Here is a 26,564-nt window from a genome sequence, read left to right as displayed (position 1 = left end):
GCTATCCATACCCCCAACCCCTGCCCACTCCACGCCTGTACCCCTTTATCTCCCATTTCCCATTCAGTCTGTCTGGAACATCTAGACTAGTTCAGACTGCCTGCTGGCGTGGTTATATACCCGCCAATATGCCCCTTCATTATACTTTTCAAAGACTGCCCTCATACACTTATTTGGGTAATTCTTTTTTATATTATTCTCTTCCACTAGACTACTGGGTATATAAGGGCCAGAACTATACTTGTCATACTCACCTCTGCATTTCCGATGCCTAACAATGCCTGGCCTGTGTAGGTGCACCAATAATGTTTGTGTAGTGGATGATAAATAACTACATGTATACATGCATAAATACATGAATGAAAGCAATGTGATTCTTATCTCTCCTCCCCTAAAATAGTTCTCAGTGTCCTAATGAATTTACAGGAGTCTCACGGCCTGAACGTGGAATCTCTTGTCTATGCTTAACTTTCAGATTTGTCCACCATTTTCCTGGGACCTACACCTGAATATGGCTGGATGGTATAGCATGAGCCACCTGATGTCAAAGCTGAGAGAGACATGCCATTTGCAGGCTAGACATGAATATCACCTGTGCCAATATATAGACCTATAAGGAAACCAACAAGGTAAATCCTTTTAGCTAGAGTTGAATAAGGAGCAAATGAATACAGAAATCTTTCGTTTCATAGATAATAATAATGTGGTGCTATATTAAGTGTGTAGGCTCCAGAACCAGAAAGACCTGTCTTTAAAGTGAAGATTATAAAAATAGCGGCCATGTTTTTTGAAGAATAAAATGAAACAGAGTCTAAGAAGTGCTTATCATAGTACCAGGTGCAAAAATATTATTACTTCTTTCCTTTCTCTTGCCTTCCCTAACCTATGCACATGTCTGCATTGAGGCATTACACAGCACAAAGCAATTTGCAAGTATTTCTGTATTCACTTGCAACTCTGCAAAGAGAGAAGTGGGTTTACTAAATTGGATCATGTGTTACTTACTCCAGGCATTGCATTTGACCTTATAATAAATTATTATTCACTGGATCATAACATCATAGGCAGTTTTGACACAAAACTCCTGAGAAATCTGCTGATTGAAATGTGATCTTGGTAATTTTTCAGAATTGGCAAATATGAGAAACTGTCTATCTTTCTTCTCCTATAACTGTATATGGAGGTTTGACTGTGGCCGGAATGTAATTGTTGACTAGGAACTATCCTTGCCAACCTATGAAAGACACAGCAAATGACTCAGAGGAACTGTGGGAATGTGCCTCGGTGTCCCGATCCTTCTCAGGAGCCAAGGTCAAGCCCTAGGCTTCCTATTAATTTTTTACATATAGGCTTATGGAATGTTTTTAAGAGCTTCTAGACTTGATAAACCTTTGCTGGAATTAAACATATTGTTTTTATGTGTTTGTGTGTATTTTTAAGATTAAGAAGAACATGAAACATTTTTTCTCTTTTAGCTGCAAATCAAAAGCAGAGAACAAATACTATTAAAAACAAATTTTAATTTTTTTTCCAAGAGAAAGTACCTTCTGTGCTTGCTGTGACTTCTTGTATAGTCTCCTAGATGAGGTAATTGCTTGGGCTATCACTTTACCCTAAAGGTCTACAGAGATTTTACATATTAAAAAAATATAAGAATTACAAGTAGGAAGATGAACAAGTTCATTAAAGAGTGGGTACTTCCTGATATAGGAGAAAAAGAACTGGAAAAAAGTTAAATTGGTGAATGTATTTGATTATATTAGTAGTTTTCCTAAGGAGTGTAGAGATACATTTCTATGTTACTACTAAAAATTCCTAGTAAAGCCTCTAAGTTACTCAATTTAAACTAAATTTTCAATTAAACTTTGAATCCTAAAATTACGAATCCATTCTCTTCAAGCTATTCATTTAAATGTACACTTCTATTTCATACCAGCATTCTTCAAGCAAGGATTTCTTTACCATACACTTGCCAACAAGGGATGGTTTGTGAACTATGCTTATAGTTCACTGGCTTTGAGTTTCTAGCCAAGTTTTATATAAGAAAACTTCAAAACTGATTTATTCTTTTTCAAAATAAATTTGAACTCTGAACCTATATAGAGTATTTAAAAAGTGATTGATATGAACTCTGAATCTATCTAGCATATCCAGGAAGTAGTTAATACTGTGTGTGTGGGGTTTACCCTGAGGACTTTAAAGGCATTACTGGTGAAATATAAACCTTGATTCTTAAATATTTTTGACATGAAAAGTCAGATAAACAGATCTTAAAAAAACACAGTCTCTCTACTTAAGAGCTATTTTTAATTGTTACACATCTCAACAAGCATGCTATTTTTAAACTAGGAAGCTGGAAAAAAATTATTTTTAAATTGTCCTCTGTGAGTTTATTTTCCTCATAGCTGTTTCTTTTGGGTACATCTAAGTTTTGTGGGTGTTTTTTATTATTATTTTTAGGTTCATATAGAAGACTACAGTAAGGGAGAATGGTAAAATATAGACTGAATAGACAGAATATATGTTTATACACAGATGTACACTTTAACTCTGACATGGTGATGTATGGTAATGGTAAAATAATACATATAGGTGGGAAAAATCAGAACTAGGCTGCTCAGTAGATAAAAGCTTATTTCTATGACAATAGTTCATATTCACCATGTTTTTCAGGGAGCTATAAGAGAGAGACATAGGTTCCAGAACAATTTTCAAAATTGTTAATAGAATTTCCTCCTCATCAGTGAATTACCACAATTTAGAGATTTAAGATAGTTTATACTGGGGTCTTTCACAAAAAATGAACAGCTAATAGATGAAAGTGTCAGAAAATAGTTTTAGAACAGAGTACTACTTCTGTTTTACAAAGTATTTAAATATATATTTTAAATACTATTGGTTCATTACTATTATGTTAAAAGATGGTAAAATAGTTCAGATTTAACATGTTTCCCATCATAATGAAATATAAAGCAGTGTCACTAATATAAAGAGTCACAAAGGCTTAAAGAAAGGGTTTCTAAACATATGATTAGTGGTCTTAAAAAATATGGTTAACATCTTGTATTTTGTTGGTATGCTTTTTTTCTGAGTTATTGTTTTCCAATAACATCATTTCAATAAGAGAAAGAATAATGGGACAGCAAATAATACATTCATTCAGATTAATTCAACAAATATATTTAGCCATCTATCAGAATCTAGGTTGTATTCTAAACTCTAAGATTTTGCAATGAACACAAATGAAAAACTGTCTTGGTGTAGTTTCTTTCTGTCGGAGGAAATAGGCAACAAAACAAACAAACAAAATGACACAAAATACGTAAGTATGTGATATAGTTAATAAAATAGTAAGAACTTGGTTTTCAAACTCGGAGAGCACTATAAAGATTTTGGCTATATTCAGAGTGAAATTTGAGATCCACTGGAAAGTTTTAGATAGAGAACAGTGAGCAATGAAATTCCATGTCTGATGCTTCAGTTCAGAGGCAGGGACAGATCCGAGAGATATTATGAAGAAAAATTCAACAAAAGTTGGTTATTGGACATGAGGCGTAATGGAGAGAAAACACTCATGTTTGTTGTATTGATATTTATGAGTTAGTGTAGATTGCATTTAGGTAGCAATAAAGACTTAATTTTAGAAATTAACATTATAGTTGACATTGTAGATGTTGTGAGTATGTTGGAACAGGGATGGAAAATATATTTTATCTTGCATGCCAACACAAGTTTATTAGTAATGGGGGCCTGGAACATATACTGAACAGGAGTCTGAGACTAAATTAGAATTCAGAGGAAACATGTATCTTGTCCAATATCCCTAATAGCCATGGGTGAGTTTAAGTTCTGGTATGGCTGAAAATTTTCCTTATATACTGTTGTGAGCTAACCTGTGTTCAACATGCTTAAGATTCATATGTTAAAATCCTAAACTGCAGTAACTCAAAATATGACTGTTTGGAGATAGTGCTTTTAAAGAAGTAATAAAGTTAAATGAGGTAAGAGGGGAGACCATGTGAAGACAGAGGGAGAAGACAGTCATCTACAAGCCAAGGAGAGAGGTCTCAAAAAAAACCCAGTTTTGTTGACAGTTTGATCTCAGACTTCTAGCCTCCAGAGTTTGTGAGAAAATTAAGTTGTTTTTACCATCTGTAGTACATTGTTATGGCAGCCCTAGCAGACTAATACATAGGCCAACCCTCTTGAAAATGAACTATAACTTTTATAAAATACCATGAAAAACTAGCCTACAGTTCTGAAAAATGAAAAAAAAAAATACAGACAGATTGTGGAAGAGTCAAAACTTGGAAGAAAGGACCAGGAAAGTGAAGTGGGTGTATCTATCTATCATCTATCTATCTATCTATCTATCTATCATATATTTATCACCACTGAGGTATAATATGGAGTGGCAAAGACTTTGAACAAATCTGAATTATTCTAGCCTGAAGAAATAGATGACAATGTCTAGGGCAACCAGAGCTGATGGAAATTGAAGAGCAAATTCCAGAAAGGAGAGAACCAGGGATTAGGATTCCTAAATTCTGTGTAGAACCCTGAACTATGCATGTGTAGGGCAGACTGCAGACTGCCTCACTAAAGTGGCTAGACGAAGAACTGACATAAGATTTAAGGAAATTGGTTTCTAAATTAAAAAAAAAACAAAAAACAGTTAAATGATCATGACAGAATCTAGAGTCTCCACAAAACAACTTTCACAATATCCAGGATACAGTGCAAAGTTTCTCTATATAAAAAGAACCAAGGAAATGTGACCCATTCTCAAGAGAAAAGACAATCAGTGAAGGCTGACCCCTGGATGATTCACATGGCAAACTAGCAGACAAGGACTTTAGAGCACCTATTATTACTCTGCTCCAGAAGGCAAAGAAATATATGGTCAAAATAAATAAAAACATAAATCTCAGTAGAGAAAGAGAAACTATATAAAAGCCAAGTGGAAAGCCTAGAGCTGAAAAATAAAATATCTAAAATTTAAAAATATTACTGAATGGACATTACAGTAAAATGGAGATGACAGAGGAAAGAGTAAGTCAATGTGATAAAAGATCAATAGAAATTATCCCATCTGAAGAAAAAAAAGAAAAAAAATGAAATAAATTAATACAACCTCAAGAATCTGTGGAACAATATCAAAAGGTATCATTAAAGCCTCAGAAGAATAAGAGAAAGAGAATGAGTCAGCAAAAGGATATTTGAAGATAACAGCCTACATTTTCCCCGAATTGGTGAAGGAAACCAATTTACAGATTTAAGAAGCTCAGAAAACCTCAAACAGGATAAAAATGAAGAAAACCATGCTAAGGTACATAATATTAAAATTTCTAAAAAGTAAAGAATAATAAGGCAATCTTAAAAGTTGCCTGAAAAAAAAGGCACATTACATAGAGGGAAACAGCAATTAAAATTATTGCTGCCTTTTCATCAGAAATCATGGAGGCCAATAAAAAGCCTGAAAGAGAAAGGCAAAAACTGTCAATGCAGAAGTCTATAATTGGCAAAAACCTTCAAGGATGAAGGAGAAACAAAAACATTTTCACATAAAAGAAAACTAAGAATATCAGTTGGTAAATATGCTAAAGAGAATTCTTCTGGTTGAAAGGAAATGATTCCACAGGAAAACTCAGATCATCAGAAAGGAATGAAAAACATAAAAGGCAAATAGTCAGATAAAAAAACAAATTTTTTTCTCATGATTTAAAAAATGTACATGCCAATATTTAAGGCAAAAATTAAAACACTGTCTTGTGAGGTTTGTAATGTATGGAATGTTTATATAACTAGAGCATAAAGGTCAGTTGTATGGGGTAAATGAACCTGTTCTGGGGCAAAGCTTCTACATTTTACATGAAATTATACAATATGAACTCTAAATAGATGGTGAAAAATTAAAGGCCTTGTAGTAGACATAAGAATGGCCCCCCAAAGATGTCCACATCCTAAGTCCCAGAACTTGTAAATATGTTATGTTCCATGGCAAGGACAAATTAGGCGGCAGATGGTTATTAAGATTGCTAATCAGCTAACCTTAAAATTGGGAAATTATCCGGGATTATCCAGGGGGGCCCAATGTAGTCAGAGGATCTTTAAAAGATGAAAAATGGAGGTAGAAGAGGAGGCCAGAGTGATGCTCGTGGGAAGGACTAAACCTTTTGCTATTGCTGACCTTAGAGATAGAAAAAGACAGCTATGAGCCAAGGAATGTGGAAAGCCTCTAGAAGCTGGAAAAGGCAAGGACACCGAGTCTCAACTGGAGCTTCCAGAATGAATGAGGCTTGCCAATACTCAGTATTAGCCCATGAGACCTGTGTCAGATTTGACATATAGAACTGTAAATAATACATCTGTGGTGTTTTGAGCTACTACACAAGCAGCAAGAGAAAACTAATAAAGCAGCGAGAGAGAACTAATAAAGGTATATATTGCAATTCTTAAAGCAGCCACTAAAACACAAGGCAAGTATCTACCACGGATCTTAGGAGGAAAGAGCATTCCAGATATGAGCCATTCCTGGTAGAGAGAAAGCTGATTCTGTTCTCGGCTTTGGGCTTGACAAGCTGAGCAATAAGGCTGTTATTTTCTTCTTCTCAAAGAAGTTGAATAATGTCACAGTATTAAGGCATTAAATCTTAAGCATCATATTTATAGAGGCGTCCTCAAGCCCTGAGACAGTTATGACTATGTTTTCCAACACTTCTTTCTACCTGGAGTGGTTATTGGGTTGCTTAGTATGAAATTGATTAAAATAAATAAATATAAAAAGGCAGCTGAATCAGCACTCTCCAGAACTGATAGCTGGAAGTCTGATCCTGAGGAGAGAGACTTCAAAACTATGTAAAGGGCCTCCCTGGTGGCGCAGTGGTTGAGAGTCCGCCTGCCGATGCAGGGGATACGGGTTCGTGCCCCGGTCTGGGAGGATCCCATGTGCCGCGGAGCGGCTGGGCCCGTGAGCCATGGCTGCTGAGCCTGCGCGTCCGGAGCCTGTGCTCCGCAGCGGGAGAGGCCACAACAGTGAGAGGCCCGCATACCACAAAAAAAAAAAAAAAAAAAAAAAAAAAAAACTATGTAAAGGACAGATTTCTGCTAGACTTTTATATAGGCCTAAGTAGCTATTAATATCAGCATTTTTAAAAATCCTAAACTTACAACTAGATCATAGAGTACAGTAACTGAGGTTCATTCCAAAGCTCTGAATTATAAAGAAAAGGTTATGTTCTGTGAATTTTGTTTAAAAAAGAGATAATACATAACATTGTACATTTTCAGCCAATGATTCTCATATGAACTGATGATATTTTAAACAAAAAAATGTTGCCACTTAAAATTCAACTATGTGGAATGTTATTAGCATTATTTTTATATCTCTCCATTCTCCAGTATCCTTGGATAACAGACTTTCTTCATTCATTGCCCTTTCCGAAATGGGTTGCCAAGATTTTCAGACACCCAAGACACACAGTCACCACACAGAAACTAGATTACTGGCCTTATCTCAAAGCCAAGGCTGCTTATGTGTCCTGGGATATGGATTATTTTTCCTTAACAGAAAAAAGCTGCAAAACTCAAAACTCTGCCTCTGGAGCCAAAGACCCAGCCAGAGTTGTATTAGCAACTGGTGGTCCATGAAGAAATGATAAGACAGTAAGCAAAAACAGAATGGAAAAATATAAGAAGGTACACAGGAAGGACAAAAAATAAAAAGGTTCAATACAACGATATCTCAGTTATATGTTAACAGCTGTTACAGCTTCCTGGCACCTAAACTGTAATCACACGATCAATGCTATGTGTGTAATGTTTACAACAATGCTTGTTTGAACAGATAAAAGTCAATCTGTATAAGGAATAAAGATGGAAATTTATCAATATTATTATTATTATTATTATTTTTTTTTTGTGGTACGCGGGCCTCTCACCGCTGCGGCCTCTCCCGCTGCGGAGCACAGGCTCCGGACGCGCAGGCTCAGCGGCCATGGCTCACGGGCCCAGCCGCTCCGCGGCATGTGGGATCCTCCCAGACCGGGGCACGAACCCGCGTCCCCTGCATCGGCAGGCGGACTCTCAACCACTGCGCCACCAGGGAAGCCCATCAATATTATTAAAAGCATTTTATTTTATTAAAAATTCATTCTTTACTTAAAATAATTCAAAGCAAACTCATACAAAACAATTGTATTTTTGGTTTGTTTGCCTAAATATTATTTAAGTAGTATCTCCCCTTCCCCACTCCCGCGGGAGCTGTCTACTGTTTTTGTCTCTCCTTGTAGAATTTACCAGTGTCATTAACATAGGGGGGCAATCAACAGAAATTACACACAACGCTTTGTTACTTTCTTCTCACCAACGATCAAGTTATTGTGCCACACAAAATCCTTTAGAAGGACTACTAACAAGGTATTATAAAAATGCATCGACTGGCAGAAAAAAACATTTGTTGCGCTCATATACCACATGCCAGTGCCATCACAGACGCTGACTATAGCAAAAAAAAACAAAAAAAACAAAAAAAACAGTTCTTGGCTTCAGGAGCTCACAGTCTTATGAAGGGGAAAGAAATGTAAAAAGGAAATGATAAAGTGGTAAGTGTGCATGCTCCAGACAAAGAAGAGGGAGTGCAAACCCAGCCTGAGAGAGCAAATGTGGGACCTTTCTGAAGCCGAGGCTTAACATCTTGAACAGGGAGTAGGATCCATCCAGAGGTAATGGTTGTATTTCAAGGTAATAAAATAACAAGAAAGTTTACAGAGGTAACATTCACAGATCACAGCACAGGAGAGGAAATAATAGCAATCTGGAATTGCTGAGCATACAGCAAAAGTCAGGAAGGGGTGAGAGATGAGTCTGGGCAGAAAGTCAGCGCCCAGATATCATCTATCCTGTTGAGGAGACTGGGTTTTACTTTATGGGATCTACAAAGTAAGGGATAGGAAACCAGGTTACAGTTTTAAAATAACATAATAGAGCAGCATTATTCACAGTAGCCAAGAGGTGGAAACTGCCCAAATGTCCATCAGTAGATTAATAGATAAACAGAATGCGGTATATACATACAGTGAAATATTATTCATACAATGTATATACAGTGTATATACATACAGTGAAATACATGCAGGGATGAAATTTTGATACATGCACAACATGGGTAAACTTGAAGATACTATGCAAGTGAAATAAGCTAGACACAAAAGGACAGAGAGTATATGATTCCACTTATAAGGAATATATATATATATTAGTATATAAGGAATCAGATTAGTCAAACTCATAGAGACAGGATGGTTGTTGGCAGGTGCAGGGGAGAGGGGTGAATGTAGACTTACTGTTTAATAGGTAAAGAGTTTCAGTTTGGGAAGATGAAAAAGTTCTGGAGGTGGATGATGGTGATGGTTATACCACAATATGAATATACTTAAAAAATTAAAAATTTTACTGTGGGGAATATTTACATATTAAAAATTCTGAAGTGTGGTGTGATTTTGGATGGAATGAGATTGGAGCCACGGATGCAGGGAAACTGGGTGAGACACACTAGTCTAAGACTTCATTAAAGAGGGCAGGAGGAGTAAGGCTGGAAGGGAGGAAATAATTTGAGAAATATTAGGGAATATAATGGGCAATAAGATGGGCAGGCTCTGGTGGTTTACAAGAACCTCAATGATCTACGCTCCAAAACTTACTGCTTGTTTGAACAAAACAAGCAGTGTATATTTAATATTTCACAATTTTGTGCATGCCTTAGTCAGTTCAGGCTGTTCTACCAAAGTACTATAGACTGGGTGGCTTAAACAAGAAACATTTACTTCTCACAGTTCTGGAGGCCAGAAGTCTAAGATCAAGGTGCTACAGATTTGGTGTCTGGTGAGGGCCCGTCTTCTTGCTGTGTCCTCACATGGTAGTAAGAGGATTAGAGGTGTCTCTGGGGTCTCTTGTATAAGGGCACTATACATGAGTATAGTGATCCTATTCATGAGGGCCCCACCTTCCTGACCTAATCACCTGCCAAAGGCCCCACTTCCAAATGTCATCATATTGGGGGTTAGGTGTCAACAGATGAATTTTAGGGGGACACAGCATTCAGTCCATAACAGTGGAACAGGAATTTGGGCAGGACTCAGCTGGTTGATTCTTCTGTTTCACATGGCATCAATAGAAGTTACTCAGCAGTATCCAGCTAGAGGATGGCCTGGTGTGGGAGTGTAAAGAAGGTCCAAGTTCACTTCTCTTGTAAGTCTTGTCACTGGAGTGAAGGGTTGGAAGGCTGGGCTCAGGTGCGACAATCAGGAAGAGTGTGTACCCACAGCCTCTCTGGTGTGATGGCCTTTTTAGGACAGTCAGACTTCTCACATGGCACCTCAGGGCTGCCAGACAGCATAGCTGGAAGCTGCAAGGCTTCTTACAACCAAGCCTTGGATGTTACAGAAAGTCACTTCTCTTGCATTCTATTGGTTCAGGCAGGTAGCCAAGGCAGGCTCTGATAGAGGAGAAGGGTAATTAGATGGCATCTCTCAATTGAAGCCATCTTTAATCTACCATATCAAACTTTGGGAGGTGATGCATATAAAATAATCAAGGATGAGTCTCAGATTTCTAGCATGAGTAACTGGGAAGGCCTTATACTCGAACAGAGACGACAGAAGAAGAGCCAGGCTTAAAGGGGAAGATAATGAGTTCATCTCTGGGAAACAGCAGTTTGAGAAAATAATAAAGATTATAAGGATTTATATATTTAAACCATGATTAAATTTCACAGATTTTAGGAAAGCCATGATCCTTAGGATTGCTGATCCCTTTACAACCTATTCTTTGTCATTTTCTCTAATCTCAGCTCCTGCCACTCCTCTAATTTATGATCATTTATTTAGCACTCCTCTGTTCTAAGCACTATTCCAAGCACTAGACTTTCACTGATAATGAAGTCAGACAAGATAACAGATATAGGTGAAGAAAGACAGATAAAAACAATTAAACACACAAATAAACAGAATATTTTCGGGCTGCGATAAAGGCCATGATAACAACATTGGGATATAAAGGGAATGCCTGAGAATAAAGGGTGAAGGAAGAGGACAGTGATCAGGTAGGTATTCTGGATGTTTGCTGGGAAGGTGATAATATGAACTGAGACCTGATACAGAAGCCATCCATGAGTGCCAGGCAGAGTGAAAGGCTAAAGCAGAGGCCACAGGGTGGGAATGAGGGCAGAAAGAACGAAGGGATTCTTTAAAACTCCTAGAGGAAAACATAGGCAGAACACTCTTTGCCATAAATCACAGCAATATTTTTTTGGATCCATCTCCTAGAGTAATGGAAATAAAAGCAAAAATAAACAAATGGGATCTAATTAACCTTAAAAGCTTTTGTACAACAAAGGAAACCATAAACAAAACAAAAAGACAATCTACAGAATGGGAGAAAATATTTCCAAACGATGTGACCGACAAGGGCTTATTTCCAAAATATACAAACAGCTCATAACAGGTCAATGTCAAAAAAAACAAAAACAAAAAAAACAACCCAATCAAAAATGGGCAGAAGACCTAAATAGATATTTCTCCAAAGAAGACATACAGATGACCAAGAGGCATATGAAAAGATGCTCAACATCACTAATTATTGGAGAAATGCAAATAAAAACTACAATGAGGTATCACCTCACACCAGTCAGAATGGCCATCATCAGCAAATCCACAAACAATAAATGCTGGAGAGGGTGTGGAGAGAAGGGAACCCTCTTGCACTGTTGGTGGGAACGTAAATTGGTGCAGCCACTATGGAGAACAGTATGGAGGTTCCTCAAAAAACTAAAAATAGAGCTACCATATGATTCAGCAATCACATTTCTGGGCATATATCAGACAAAACTATAATTTGAAAAGATACATGCACCCCAATGTGCACAGCAGCAGTATTTACAATAGCCAGGACATGGAAGCAACCTAAATGTCCATTGACAGAGGAATGGATAAGAAGATGTGGTACATTTATACAATGGAATACTACTCAGTCATAAAAAAGAATGAAATCATGCCATTTGCAGCAACATGGATGGACCTAGCGATGATCATACTGACTGAAGTAAGTCAGACCGAGAAAGACAAATATCACGTGGTATCACTTAGTGTGGAACCAAAAAAAGGTGACACAAATGAACTTATTTACAAAATAGAAACAGACCCACAGACATAAAAAACAAATTTATGGTTACTAAAGGGGAAGGGGGAAGGTATAAATTAGGAGTCTGGGATTAGCAGATTCACACTACTATATATAAAATAGACAACAAGAACCTACCGTATAGCACAGGAAACCATATTTAATATCTTGTAATAACCTATAATGGAAAAGAATCTGAAAAAGAATATATAAAGAATACATATATAAAAGAATATATATGTATAACAGAATCACATTGCTGTACCCCTGAAACACAACATTGTAAATCAACTATACTCCAATTTTAAAAAATGAATCAGATGGACCTTAATTTAAAAAATAGTAATGAAGGGATTCTCCATCCTCCATCCTCTATTTTGCCTCCCTGCATCTGTACATGGTGTTTCTTCCCGTAATGACTTTTTGTAACTTCTCTGCCTGGATGATTCCCGGTTTTCCATGGAAACTCAATTAAGCCACTTTCTTCTTCAGGAAGTCTCCCCTAAAACATTCAGACCAAATTAGGAGGCATTTTCCTGGGCTCCAGGAAGGCAGCTCTGCCACAGCCTCTGTAACCCACACTGTGACAGTTGTGTTGACTTTTCTTCCATCCCTAAGAATCTGGTAGTTGTTTGAGGGTAAGGCATTTGTCTTTGATTTCAGCGTCACCAGCAAGTAGCAAATAGTAAAGGCTCTGTTTTTTTTTTTTGCGGTACGCGGGTCTCTCACTGTTGTGGTCTCTCCCGTTGCGGAGCACAGGCTCCGGACATGCAGGCTCAGCGGCCATGGCTCACGGGCCCAGCCGCTCCGCGGCATGTGGGATCTTCCCAGACCGGGGCACGAACCCGTGTCCCCTGCATCGGCCGGCAGACTCTCAACCACTGCGCCACCAGGGAAGCCCTAAAGGCTCTCTTAAATAAGTGAGTGAAGGGGCTAATAAGGAAGGAGGGCAGGGAGGGAAGGAGGAAAGAAAATGAGGAAAACATCATAAATGAAGAAGGTAGCATGTAAAACATTAGTGCAATCTAGCTACAAAGGTATTTTTAGCTATAGTCAGCATTTTCTGCTTGATTAAGTACTGCCGTACACACACACATGCACACACACGAACTTCATTGTATTACCTAAGCAAGAATAAAATTCTAGGCTCTAGGACACTTCTGGAAGAAATCCAAACCTGGCCTAGGGCTTGCTGTCTTCTCATTTTGCTGTCCTCTGTCTCGGGTGTAGAACAGACACCCTGCAAGCACATGTGGACTTGCACTTGGAGAGAGAAAGAGCAGCTCTTGGCCAGAGCTCCCTAAGCCCATCCACTAGGTTCCTCATATGTTTACTTAATAGCAGCTGCCAACAAGATTTCCAGCTCCCCCCCCCATGCCGTGATATTAGAGGAGAATGTGGCAAAGGATGAAAAGTGGTTCTGGGCTGCATGTTTCAGAGCCACCTGGGGAAAATCACTGAGCCCAGAGAATGCCATGGAGAAAAACAGCAATAGTGCCCCACATTTAAAATTGAAGTCATGTTTTGGAATGAGGAAAAGCAGGCCTTCTTATAACATGCAGGGAGCTTGCAATGGGGCAGATGAAGGTAAAAACCATAAAGAAAGAGATCTTAGTATTTTAGTATTTTTCTGTGGCAGCAGAGGGCATGCCACTGAGCACTCCCTAAAGCTGAAGGGGAAAAGGGAACAGAGTGTGACTCAAAGAATAAAAATATGACCTTATGGGATTGCTTTCCCAGTTCTATATTACCTAGAGGCAATCTGTAAACACGCAGCTTTAGAATTCAGCTTCAGAATCACGAATCACCAAATTATAGCACAGGCATCATACATCCTAGAGGGTTTTACTGTATGTTTCTGTTTCCAAGAATTGAGACAAAAAACAACAAACCTTTATTGAGAAAAAATGTGAATATGCCTCATATGGTCGAAGGACAATGAGGGTAAGAGAAGTTTAAAAGCTCCCTCTTATTCCCATAATTTATAAGGGATCTTGAGCAAGACTTTATATTGTATCTCAAACCATTAGGTTTTCTTGAGAACAATAATGTTTCTGTTCCATAAAGTTCTAAAAGACAACCTATTGGGTTTTTGTATTTTCCAGGAAATATGTGGGTTGGGATAAGCTGTTAAATCCATAATTTCAAAAAAGTGGTGATTCTTAATTTTGTTTCATGATGAGTGACAGAGAAGATATGAAACATTAAATAATGACCCAAATGAAAATAACCCTCAAATTTAAATGTGAATTTGGGGAAATCCCCTGGCGGTCCAGTGGTTAGGACTCCACGCTTCCACTGCAGGGGGCACGGGTTCGATACCTGGTCTTGGAACTAAGATCCTGCAAGATGCATGGCCCCCCCAAAATGTGAATTTTTTGCAAAAGGAGCAAAAGAAACTGTTCTTCATCACTGACAAATGAAATGATCAGAGCTGATATTATTGCTACCCTTGTTTGTCAGTCATCATGGAGTCAGAAGCACCAGTTTTATACAAAAAAGTAATTCACTGGAGAACCAAGAGAAGGTTTCTAATTCACCATGAAATTTTTCAAAGAGACTATCATTAGCCTAATGTTTTTAAAATTTTTTATATTACATTGGACTATAGTTGATTTACAATGTTGTGCTAGTTTCAGGTGTACAGCAAAGTGATTCAGTTATACATATACATACATCTATTCTTTTTCAAATTCTTTTCCCATTTAGGTTATTACAGAGTATTGAGCAGAGTTCCCTTTGCTATACAGTAGGTCCTTGTTGGTTATCTATTTTAAATATAGTGGTGTGTACATGTCAATCCCAAACTAACCTAATGTTTTTAGTTTATGTCTGCGGCAAATGAAGGCTACATTGGAAAGAGTTGTTTATCCTGCTGACACAACGCATTTTTATTAGGTGAACAGAAGAATATACCTCTTTAAAAATAAATTCCTGAGTCGTTTCCTTTTTGTATTTATTAAAGCAGTATCAAATACAAGCTATGTTTTATATCTAACTTAAAGTTAAAAATTGCTATTTTATGTTTGGAAGATATACATTTATCACACTCTAATCAGTGCAGTTTAAAAGGCTGAAGTTATACAATGTTGTGGACATATACAATTTCATATTTAATTGTGGAAGAAACAGAAGCAATCATTTTCAGATATGAATTAGAAAAAGTGGTTGCATGTCATTAATTAGCTGTAGAGAAACTCATGGGGATTGAATTCCAAGCTCTAAAATCCTAGTGTTAAATTAAATGCCTAATGACTGTCATAGTTCCGTCAGCCGGGCTGAGAAGTCCTGAACAGGCATTTGCTTCATCCATTATCCAGTGGCAGGTGCTGAAATGTTTGGTCCCCAGGAGGGGGCTGGGCTGAGGCCTTGGGGAACCTTGATCGTCTTTAGCCTTTGCCTAGCAACAGCTGGTGTGGGCACTTGCTTGGAGGACAGAGGAAGAGGAAAGTAAGCTAAAGAAATGCTATTTTTTATCCCTTTTACAAGTCTCTTAATTATTTACGTCACTCAGTGAAGCCTCATGTATCAAAACCCTACCATATGTCTGGCATTTTTGATGAGCTCTGCTGTGATACCAGTTCCTGATTCTGAGGTGTAGCATGTAGCAGTCAGGTTCAAAGGGCATACATAATCAACCACCTAAAATATACTTTAAAAGTGCAAGGCAGGGGCTTCCCTGGTGGCGCAGTGGTTGAGAGTCCGCCTGCCGATGCAGGGGACACGGGTTCATGCCCCGGTCCGGGAGGATCCCACATGCCGCGGAGCGGCTGGGCCCGTGAGCCATGGCCGCTGGGCCTGCGCGTCCGGAGCCTGTGCTCCGCAACGGGAGAGGCCAGAGCAGTGAGAGGCCCGCGTACCGCAAAAAACAAAAAACCAAGGCAGAAGGACAAATAAAAATCAAGTGTGTAGTATATAATCTAAGTTACTTTTGAAAGCTGATAATGGAAGAATTAGAGCATGGACAACCCTAGGGTCTGAGATAAAGTTTATACATTATACATTTTTGATGAGAATGTCTTTTTAATATAAACAGTTTAGCATAGTGATTATAACAATAGACTGTAAGAGGATAAACTTTAAATTTTTCCTATTAATTAATTAATTTATTTTTAGCAGTGTGTATGTGTCAATCCCAAACTACCAATTCAAAAGTGCAATTCAACCCACGAGGCCTAGATAAATATTCAGGACAAATATTAAAACATTTAATAATGAAGCCGCATTTGCTTCATAGCAAATGCACTTAGCTTTTTATACTGAGGGTCCATGAGGGGATAAGCAAAAACAATGATAATAACAGTAATAACTAAATATAATAGATAGCTCCTCTTCAATGGACAAATATGCCAGGAAGTATGCCTAGATCTGGACTTGTATTGTCATGCTTCATCTTAACTACTGACCTATGAAGTAGGCAGTATTTTCCTATTTTAAAGATGAGAAAACATAAACTTAAAGGATAATTGGTCTAACACCACATACCTGATTAGGAGCAGAAAAGAGGGTTATATCCATTTTACAGGCTTCATGTGTTTCATACAATATTTTATTTCAATGATACAGAGATGAGTTACTGGATACCAACAAAAAGACATCTTTCCAATAGTTCTTAGATGGTCAGAAATTTACCTGAAAGAAGGTGTGGCTACAGTATGCACACTTAGATGGAAAGTTTTTATTTCTCTATCACATGACAGGGGAATATTAATGTATGACCCCTTCCCCTCCATCTTTTCATTTTCTTAGGTCTACTTCACCTTTCTAAATAGGATTTTTTTCCTACCTAAATCCTGAGTCTTACTTTGCAGATAGAGGAAATAAAGAAACGAAAGCCCTAAGAATCCTGTTACCAGCAGGATAGACCTTAAGAAGAGGGGAGGGCATCGGGGTCCGGGCAACCATAATAGGGGGGGTGGAGAGATGGGAAGAACTTGAGAGGACCTCTGTGCTGTGCCACAAATGCAAGGACTTACTGAAGGCGAATTTCTGCATGTGGGGCTGAGACAGTTGTTTCTAAAAGCTGCCCAGCTGCTTCTGATGATCAGTCACATTTGGTGACCACTCTCTTCTCTACTTGAGAAAGTCAAGGAAATCTAAAGAAGTTTTAATTCATGAGTTAAACTTTGATAGATAATTTCAAGTAGTACTTACTCAACCTTGACTGCACATGAGAATCATCTGGGTAGTTTTTAAAAAAAATGCCACCACATTTCCAGGGGTTCTGGTGTAACTGTCCTGAGTGCTGGGATAGAAGCAGCAGTGCAGTGTTTCAAAAACCTCCCAGGCGATTCTACTGTGGTCCGGATGAAACCCATGACAATAGGCAAGCAATGTGAAACAGGGCAGAGGTCTTTTTATGTTAAGAGGCTCCTGGGTGGAAAGGCCCAATGGGGTAAAAGAGTACAATTGTATTATGAGTGTTTCCATTTGGCTGAAATGTGAACTATAAGTAGTGATGGTGAAAGAAGAAATTGATGATTTAGGCAGACTTCATATAAAGCAGCGGTGACACTTGTACTTTACATGAGAGAGTGAGAGAAACACTGCAATGCTTTACACAGAGCTCATATGCTCAGATTTATGATGACCAAACCGAGGGGTTCCCCAAGACTGTGGACTTTCATCAGTGCTATGCCTGGAAAACTTATCCCTAGATTTACTTTTCCTAAAACACAAAACAAAACAAAGACTCTTTAGTGGTGTGGTGGGCAATGAATTCAAGGAGGTAAGACTAAGGGCAAGGTGTTCAACTGGAGAAACAAAACGTGAAAACAAATAAAAAGCAAAACAGCACTTCCAATAAAGCAATGCTGCTGTCATAGCAAGAGAAACTAATGATTAATTTTGAGTTAGCAACTCAAAGGGAAGCCTTCCCAGAGAAAGTAGTATTTAAGAAGAGATCTGAAAAACATGAATGTTTTCAAAATAGTTCAAAACAGAGAAGAGAGAAAAAAGAGAGGAACATGGTAAATAATATCAAATCGAATTCAAATAACCCAGTATGTGTTAAGTAAAACTAAGGCAAAGACATCACCATATTTACTTATATGGATGACTCTCAAAGTTATTTCAGCAGAAGAATCTCAGTTATGGAGGGGAACACTGTATGCAGCACCTTTTCTCATTTTTCTCCCCAGAAGTGCTCTCTTTGCTATTCTTCTATAATAGTTATTTGATGTCCATGAGACAGTATCTCCATAGTATGAGACATTTTTTCCCTCCAAATTATCCATACTCTTATGTGGAATTTAACAGACACAAGAAAATATGAAAGGTATATTTTAGACATCCTAGAATTGAATAAGAGGGGAAAAGGAAGAAAACAAAAGATTCAAAGATAACCAATGGTTAACAAAGGTCAGCCCTTCATGCCCCATTTGTAGCAAATGCAAAGCTCTTCCATGGCTGCCACCAGAATCCAATGGATTTAAGAGGAGAGAGCCATTGTTTGCCAACACAATCCCAAGGTTCTGACATAACAGCTAGGAAGCAACATTATTATTGATTTCTCTGTGATTTTTTTTTCTTTTTGGTGGAGATGGGCAATGGTACATCCTTGAGGGTTGGTAGCTGCAAATTAAAAAATATATATACGTATAGATGCTATTTTTCCTCAACCACTACCAGAAGCACCAAATGGCATCTGACTCCAGATCTCCAGATGGAGCTTCCCATGTAGATTTCAGGTACATATGGAACATGAGTGGTATTTTTTATTTGTATGAAATATATATGAAATTCAGCCAGTAGCAAGTCTGAATTTATACTGCCATTTATTGACTCTTTTCTAATGAAATTTGAATTAAAAAAATTTGGCATGATAAACTTATCAGTAGAGAGTTTATAACATAACAAAACAAAGCTTATGAAATACCAAAAAGTTCAGCCCTATGAAGTTTTAGGAAAACAAATTTCTTTTGCTTCTTCCCCATTCATTATTTCACTGCTCTCCCATTACCCAGCACTCTTCTGGTACCTTGCCCTTTACCTCCCCTTCTCTCCTATCCAGGGGATTGTATTAGAGTTTTGTATTAGAGTTTTTTAGCCTCTGTGATTCTACTGACCCTGAATTCTACCCCCTATGTATCCTTTCTGGCAGGAGGTTTGTTTCTTGATTCCACAACAAGGAGTTTTGAATAAATCAAGAAACATAAAACCACAAATCTTGAGAGCTTTAAAGAGCTGTGTTATGGAATATTTGGAATCAATACAATGCATCATGCTATTGAAGGCATCTGATTGACAGAATCTCTTCATATTTCTCTCATTGCTCCAGGATGGGATAAAAAGGTATGAGTACAGGGCTCTCCAAATGTTGATTTATCTACTTCTTCTTTAACAACTTCCTTAATTTCTAAGAGAGAACCCAGATTAGTACCAAAGTTTAAAGTTAATGTTGCAAAACTGTTGACATACCTTCATGAAAGGGAAAAGTAAATTAAAAAGAACATATACTGTTTACTATGTAGAGATTATTTTTTCACTTTAATTTGAAGAGCTATACGGGGAGTGAACTACAGTCTTTTCACAATAAATAATGTATTTCATTGCTTTCCATTATTAACCTAAACACTGCAAATTAATCAGGCAAAGAAACATGCAGGGAGCCTTCCAGAACTAAGAAATTCTGTAACTTCATTCAAGTGCATTCATATTGAACATATTGAGATCAGTTCACATGGAGCTCTATCAAGTACTGAGGTAGGACTGGTGAATGAGACAGATGTGTTCCTGACATTCACAGCCTAGAGAAGGCAAGTGAAAGGTAGCAATACAATGTGATCTAGAATGTGCATAATGAAGGCATTTATCCCAGAGACTGTATGGAGGGGGATTGCTTCATAGAATCTCCCTGGGGGAGCAGAGACCTGAGATGAACTTTAAAGACTGAGTAAGACTCAGCCATGTGAAGATTAATGGGAAGGTATTCCAAAAATGTAAGAGATGGACCAAAGACAAACCTCAATCTTCTGTAGACTGAAATAAGGAAAACCTGTGGTTAAATGGTAACAAGGCAAGACATTTATGTTAAAGCAGAGTTTCATTTAAGACACAAGATCCTACTAGAAGATCTTAAATATTTTGAAATCAATAATTTCTGAATAATTTAGGAATATGTTTCATAAAATGCAACCTATGATTTCAAAGAATTTATATGAAAGTAAAATCTTATTCTCAATTTTATAATGCTATTAGCCATCCAACATTACTTTGCTCTGGAAAAACTGTCAACTCCAGGGAAATATGCTCTTTAATATTGAATAAAAGGTACTCCAGAACAACTCTGTAAGAATTTTAAGTTTTTTCTCCAATGTAATCACAAAAGATTAAAATAGAAAGTGCAAAGGCAGGGTATTTTTAAAAGGTATCTTTTAAAAGACATTACTAATTCTTATTTTCTTATTACATATTATATGTTTTTAGCCTTCCTTCATCCTGCTGCAATGTTAGGTTCTATTATCTTCCAATTCCCAAACTTCATATGAGCCAAAAGTATAAGCATCTTGAAAGAAGTGTTAGAAATTATCAAATGCTTTCTATTACTTTGCTTCTGACATATCTAGCTAGGGACTAAACTTGTGGCTTTTGTTCAATACGCTTTGAAGTTGAGTTCACTTTGTATATTCCTAAAATATACAAAAGAACCTAAGCAAAGAAAAAAATGTTCAGTAGGAATGAACATTTTTAGTGGCTCAAGAACAAAACAGAGAACAACATATATATAATGTTTTATCAGTTCTAATGCATGCAATTACTTGTAAGTTTCTTTGTTTTTTTGTGTGTATGATCCTTTTAATGTGTTGTTGGATTCTGTTTGCTAGTATTTTGTTGAGGATTTTTGCTTCTATATTCATCAGTGATATTGGTCTATAATTTTCTTTTTTTGTAGTATCTTTGGCTGCTTTTGGTCTCAGGGTGATGGTGTGGCCTCATAGAATGACTTTGGGAGTGTTCCTCCCTCCGCAATTTTTTGGAAGAGTTTGAGAAGGATGGGTGTTAGCTCTTCTCTAAATGTTTGATGGAATTCACCTGTGAAGCCATCTGGTCCTGGACTTCTGTTTGTTGGAAGATTTTTAATCACAGTTTCAATTTCATTACTTGTGATTGCTCTGCTCATATTTTCTATTTCTTCCTGGCTCAGTCTTGAAAGGTTATACCTTTCTAAGAATTTGTCCATTTCTTCCAGGTTGTCCATTTTATTGACATAGAGTTGCTTTTAGTAGTCTCTTAGGATGCTTTGTATTTCTGTGGTGTCTGTTGTAACTTCTCCTTTTTCATTTCTAACTTTATTGATTTGAGTCCTATCCCTCTTTTTCTTGATGAGTCTGGCTAATGGTTTATCAATTTTGGTTTATCAATCTTCTCAAAGAACCAGGTTTTAGTTTTATTGATCTTTGCTATTGTTTTCTTTGTTTCTATTTCATTTATTTCTTCTCTGATCTTTATGATTTCTTTCCTTCTGCTAAGTTTGGGTTTTGTTTGTTCTTTTTCTCTAGTTCATTCAGGTGTAAGGTTAGATTGTTTATTTGAGATTTTTCTTGTTTCTTGAGGTAGGCTTGTATAGCTATAAACTTCCCTCTTAGAACTGCTTTTGCTGCATCCCATAGGTTTTGGATTGTCGTGTTTTCATTGTCATTTGTCTCTAGGCATTTTTTGATTTCCTCTTTGATTTCTTCAGTGATCTCTTGGTTATTTAGTAACATATTGTTTAGCCTCCATATGTTTGCATTTTTTACGTTTTTTTCCCTGTAATTCATTTCTAATCTCATAGCGTTGTGGTCAGAAAAGATGCTTGATATTATTTCAATTTTCTTAAATTTACTGAGGCTTGATTTGTGACCCAAGATGTGATCTATCCTGGAGAATGTTCCATGTGCACTTGAGAAGAAAGTGTAATCTACTGTTTTTTGGATGGAATGTCCTATAAATATCAATTAAATCTATCTGGTGTATTTGTAAGTTTCATATTTAGTGTTTTACAATCTTTAATCATGTGAAATTTTTCATCAGTTTCTTCTAGTTGCATATTAAAATTATTCTAGTCCCTTAAAAAAAAACGAGCCCTGAGTCCTAAACACGATACCCTAAAAAGATGAATTGATACTACTACATGTGATTTTATAATCAGTGGGAATGCACAGGAAAGTAGCTGTTTCCTTTGTTGTTCAGGGAAAAGATTGTTAATTACTTTTAGGCTCCCATGACAACTGGCCAAAGAACTATAGGAAAAACTCAAAGAAGCAAATTCAGGTATCTTCAATCTTTAGTAAGTAGCAGTAGATAAAGCAGCCAGTGCTAATGTAGAATATTTAGGGCCAAGTTAAAAAAAAAATGAATACATTTTTTTCAGAAGTTTCTTTTTCTCTTTCCTTTTCATCTTATATTACATACATAGTTTTTTCCAACTTTTGTTCTAGAACAATTACTATAATTCACCAATGAAAAGAAAACCAATATTTTCTGGAGGTAGAAGTAAATGGATTTTTGAGAACTTACTCAAAATCAGTGATGGAAACAAAAAACAATTACACTAGGTGATAAGTGTAATAGATCTGAATTTTCCTTATTTAATGTTCAAATCCATGGAAATCTAATGAAAAATTTATTACTCTTCTGCAATTTGCAATTGACTTCTTAACTTCTCATTCCCGACAAATCAAGAAACTAAGCCAGACATGAAGGAAGTTTTAGTATTTTCATCTGCTGTTGGACTAAAGGCTTTCCTTTATTAATAACTTCTAATAATGTATTTTATTAGGATCATACCTTATAATTTACTAAGAGCCTTCACACACATCCACTCATTTTACACTTCCTACAAATCTGTGAGTAAAATATTTTATATGTATAAAGAAATATATATATATATATATAATCAAATATAAAGTCCCTTAAGCAGATGAGAAAACCGAAACTCAAAGAGATCTGTGTGACCCTCTAAAGTAGCAAAACTTATAAATGGCAGAACCAGAACTCTCAGTGCAGAGATTCTAAAATTCATTAGTTTTACCATCACACACCATTAACTGTGTACATTTTAACACAGATGTCAAAAACCATCACTAATTATTAACCTGCTTACTGCCCCTCTTCAATGTGTTTCATCATCAGTAATCTGGCAAACAATAAATATCATCCACTTACAGTTAAACAGAAAATGCTTTAAACCCCCAACCTAATTTTGGAGTACCAATTTCCCTCACTGCCATTTAAATTCTGTGGCATTTTGATGGATAAAGTCTGGCAAAACTCACCTCTTTCTGACGGTACTTAATGGCCAATTTGAGTCTCGCGAGATCATTTCCACTTTGCTCTTCTAGGAGACTGTTGTCATCGCGGTAATTAAGAATGATTTCCAGCTCGCGGGAACTTCTTGTCTGATCCAGTAGGTCCTTAGCAAATTGTTTACACTGTCGTGACAGCTCCTCATACTCTGACTTGAATTCATTTTCCACCTTACTCAGTTCCTGGAGCTCCCAACTTAACTGAAAGGCTGTGAGAAAAGGGTCTTCACTGGACAGGGCGATGAGAGAGGGGCTGGCCAGGGCCTTGTAGATGTTGAGTCTGGAGCGGGAGTGACGGAGACTGTCCACATCCGAGCTGGACACACATTCGACGCAGTTACAGCGGACCTCGTGGGGTCTGGGCACCGAGACGCCTTTCTGAACCAAAAGTTTTATTATCTCGTAATTATTTGTATGGGCTGCCAAAATGATGGGTGTAATGTCCGGAGTGAATTCAGAGAACTGCTTATCAAGGAGTATGGGAGGCACCTAGAAAGAAGAAAGCAGAGGTCGTGAGTAGTAACGCATTTGCTCAAGCCTGTGAATTTAAGCAACGCGCTATGGCAATGTTGAACAAGATTCACAGGTCTTTTGCCAGGTTTATGGGTTTTTTTTGCAGGAGAGATAGGACTTTTTTCCCCTCAAGAGACAATAGAAAATTAAACAAAAAATAGCTCTGCAATAGAATGACACATTATTCTTTGTTCAGTCCGAATTGTGACATTTCATGATATCTTAAACTCAGTGCCTATGGAAACTCTTGATAAAAGACTTTCTTGCCTCCAACTTATTTTCTGGCTGACAATCTTTGCTTTTCTTTCCCAGTGATATGGGCTCCCTAAATAATAAGAAAGATGCTACAAAATAGTTAATGATTTGTTTTAAACCCAAGATCTTCCTCTGCAATAGAAGGTTTTAAATTCTTCAGTCAGGTTTTTTGCTTGTTTGTTTGTGTTTTATCTTCTGCAGTCCTAAGATCCACCCTGCGATTACAGGTGGCAGCAGAACGCAAGAGTGCTAGCCCCTCTGCTTTCTGTTTTCATCCATTCCTTTATGGTATATTTTCCAGATGACAAGAGGTGCCCCATTCTAACATCGCTGTTATTAGAAATAGATGCTTCCAGTGGAAGAACCTTAAAAACATTATGCTAAGTGAAAGAAGCCAGTCACGAAAGATCACATATTGTGTGATTCCATTTTTATAAAATATACAAAAATAGGCCAATTTGTATATGGAGAAAGTAGCGATTGCCTAGGCTTGGGGGTAATGGAAGGGATGGGAGGTGACTGCTAAAGGACACAAAGTTTCTTTTGAGGGTGATAAAAATGTTCTAATATTGTAGTTATGGTTGTACAACCCTGTGAATATACTAAAAATCACCAAATAGTATACTTTAAGTGGGTGAATGTTATGGTATGTGAATTATATCGCAATAAAGCTATTAAAAAAGAAAAAAAAAAGAAAGAAATGCTTCCCAGTGAATCAGTTCACCAATGCACTTATGAACAATTTCCTTAGGGTTATACTCTAGGAATGGTAATGACAAAAATAATTTAATAGGCACTATTTAGTAGGCCTAAAGCACATCCACCCTCACTATTCATTATTCACATTTTATAGACATGGTCTCTTGGTGAGTAAGTGGGAATCCTGCTATTTAAACCTAGGTCCATCTGTCTGACACCCAGGCCTGTACATACTGCACTACACCCTGCTGCTTTACAATTTTTGGTTTAGTATTTCTTCCTGCTGGTGCAAAGTCATAAAGGTCTCTATGAAAATAAATGCTACATAAGGACAAGTTAAACAGGCATGGCAGAAAAAGTCATGACACGTCACATTAAAATATGCTGCTAGTCAAATATGATTAAAACCACAAAAGGATCAAAAGAAAACAACTATGTAGAGGAAAATGAAAGTCATATGAAACTTCAGTAGCACTACTTTTAAGTAGAGGTGTTCTCTTTATATGAGAATAATTAAACTCAAATGCTTTTAATTCATCTGGCCATTTTGAATATCCATTTATTTCATAAGACACACACTATATATATATACATATTTTTAACGTATTCAGTATTTTATTTAATTTTTTAGAAGACAATTTATGTATTTCCCCCACCCCTTCCTTTAAGTTAGTGTGACAATTTTCCATAATAAACGACTTAAAGGAAGCTTTAGTCAAGAATGGAATGAAATAGCAAAACAAAACTCAAAAAAACCCCAAATCACTACTGCTTTTTAAAAAAACCCATCACTTTCACCAGTTATATTCAAACAAAGCACATAAACTATATATACTTAACAGACAGTAGTCTGCTGGGACTCTGACAGGTCAGCCCAGCAGGCACACGTGATTGTTTATCCAGGTCCCAGAGGGTAAGCATTGCATTGAAAAATAACAATAAAACAAAAACACTTAAACAATTGCGTGTTATTGAGTGCTAATTACACACCTGAATCAAGTGTTACATGGAGTCTGAAAATTGGGGGTTTTCTTATTCCTCCATCACTTCTAAGTTTAGTAATTGGCATTCTTCTGTATGTACAATTTTGCTCTCTTCTCCTCTTAATTATTGAATATTACTAATGAACCCATGGATTCTTCCTTTATTTTATTCAATATATTTTGATTCATTGCAATAATTATTCATTTTGAACTTGTTATTGAGGTATAGCATACATACATACAGTAAAATGCACAGAGATCAGTGTGCATCTTGAAACTTTTTTTTTTTTTTTTTTTCTGTGGTGCACGGGCCTCTCACTGTTGTGGCCTCTCCCGTTGCGGGGCACAGGGTCCGGATGCGCAGGCTCAGCGGCCATGGCTCACGGGCCCAACCGCTCCGCGGCATGTGGGATCCTCCCAGACCGGGGCACGAACTCTTGTCCCCTGCATCGGCAGGCGGACTCTCAACCACTGCGCCACCAGGAAAGCCCTTGAAACCTTTTTTAAAACGTGAACACACCTGTGTGACAAGACACAGACAAAAATCTAGATGAGGGCTTCCCTGGTGGCGCAGTGGTTAAGAATCTGCATGCCAATGCAGGGGACACGGGTTTGAGCCCTGGTCCGGGAAGATCCCACATGCCCCAGA

At 37.3% G+C, this 26,564-nt stretch overlaps 1 protein-coding gene across 6 annotated transcripts in view; it reads right to left on the bottom strand.

Annotated features, from left to right (window-relative positions):
* TRPC4 (transient receptor potential cation channel subfamily C member 4) overlaps positions 1–26,564 on the bottom strand; it is a gene marked incomplete at both ends in the record, with an annotated part of 112,420 nt that overhangs the window by 61,235 nt on the left and 24,621 nt on the right. For 5 of the 6 annotated variants that reach the window (XM_079721548.1, XM_079721549.1, XM_079721550.1 and 2 more), the window contains one exon: positions 23,436–23,954. The exons of the other annotated variant lie outside the window; for it this stretch is intronic. In XM_079721548.1, the coding sequence (XP_079577674.1) occupies positions 23,436–23,954 (519 nt within the window). The remainder of the gene's footprint in view (positions 1–23,435; positions 23,955–26,564) is intronic. 6 annotated transcript variants of the gene reach the window in all.

Source organism: Hyperoodon ampullatus (genome assembly GCF_949752795.1).
Source record: "Hyperoodon ampullatus genome assembly, chromosome: 16".
NCBI lineage: Eukaryota > Metazoa > Chordata > Mammalia > Artiodactyla > Ziphiidae > Hyperoodon > Hyperoodon ampullatus.
The sequence above is the reverse complement of the archived record's forward strand: the minus strand, read 5'-3'. Positions and strand labels throughout refer to the sequence as shown.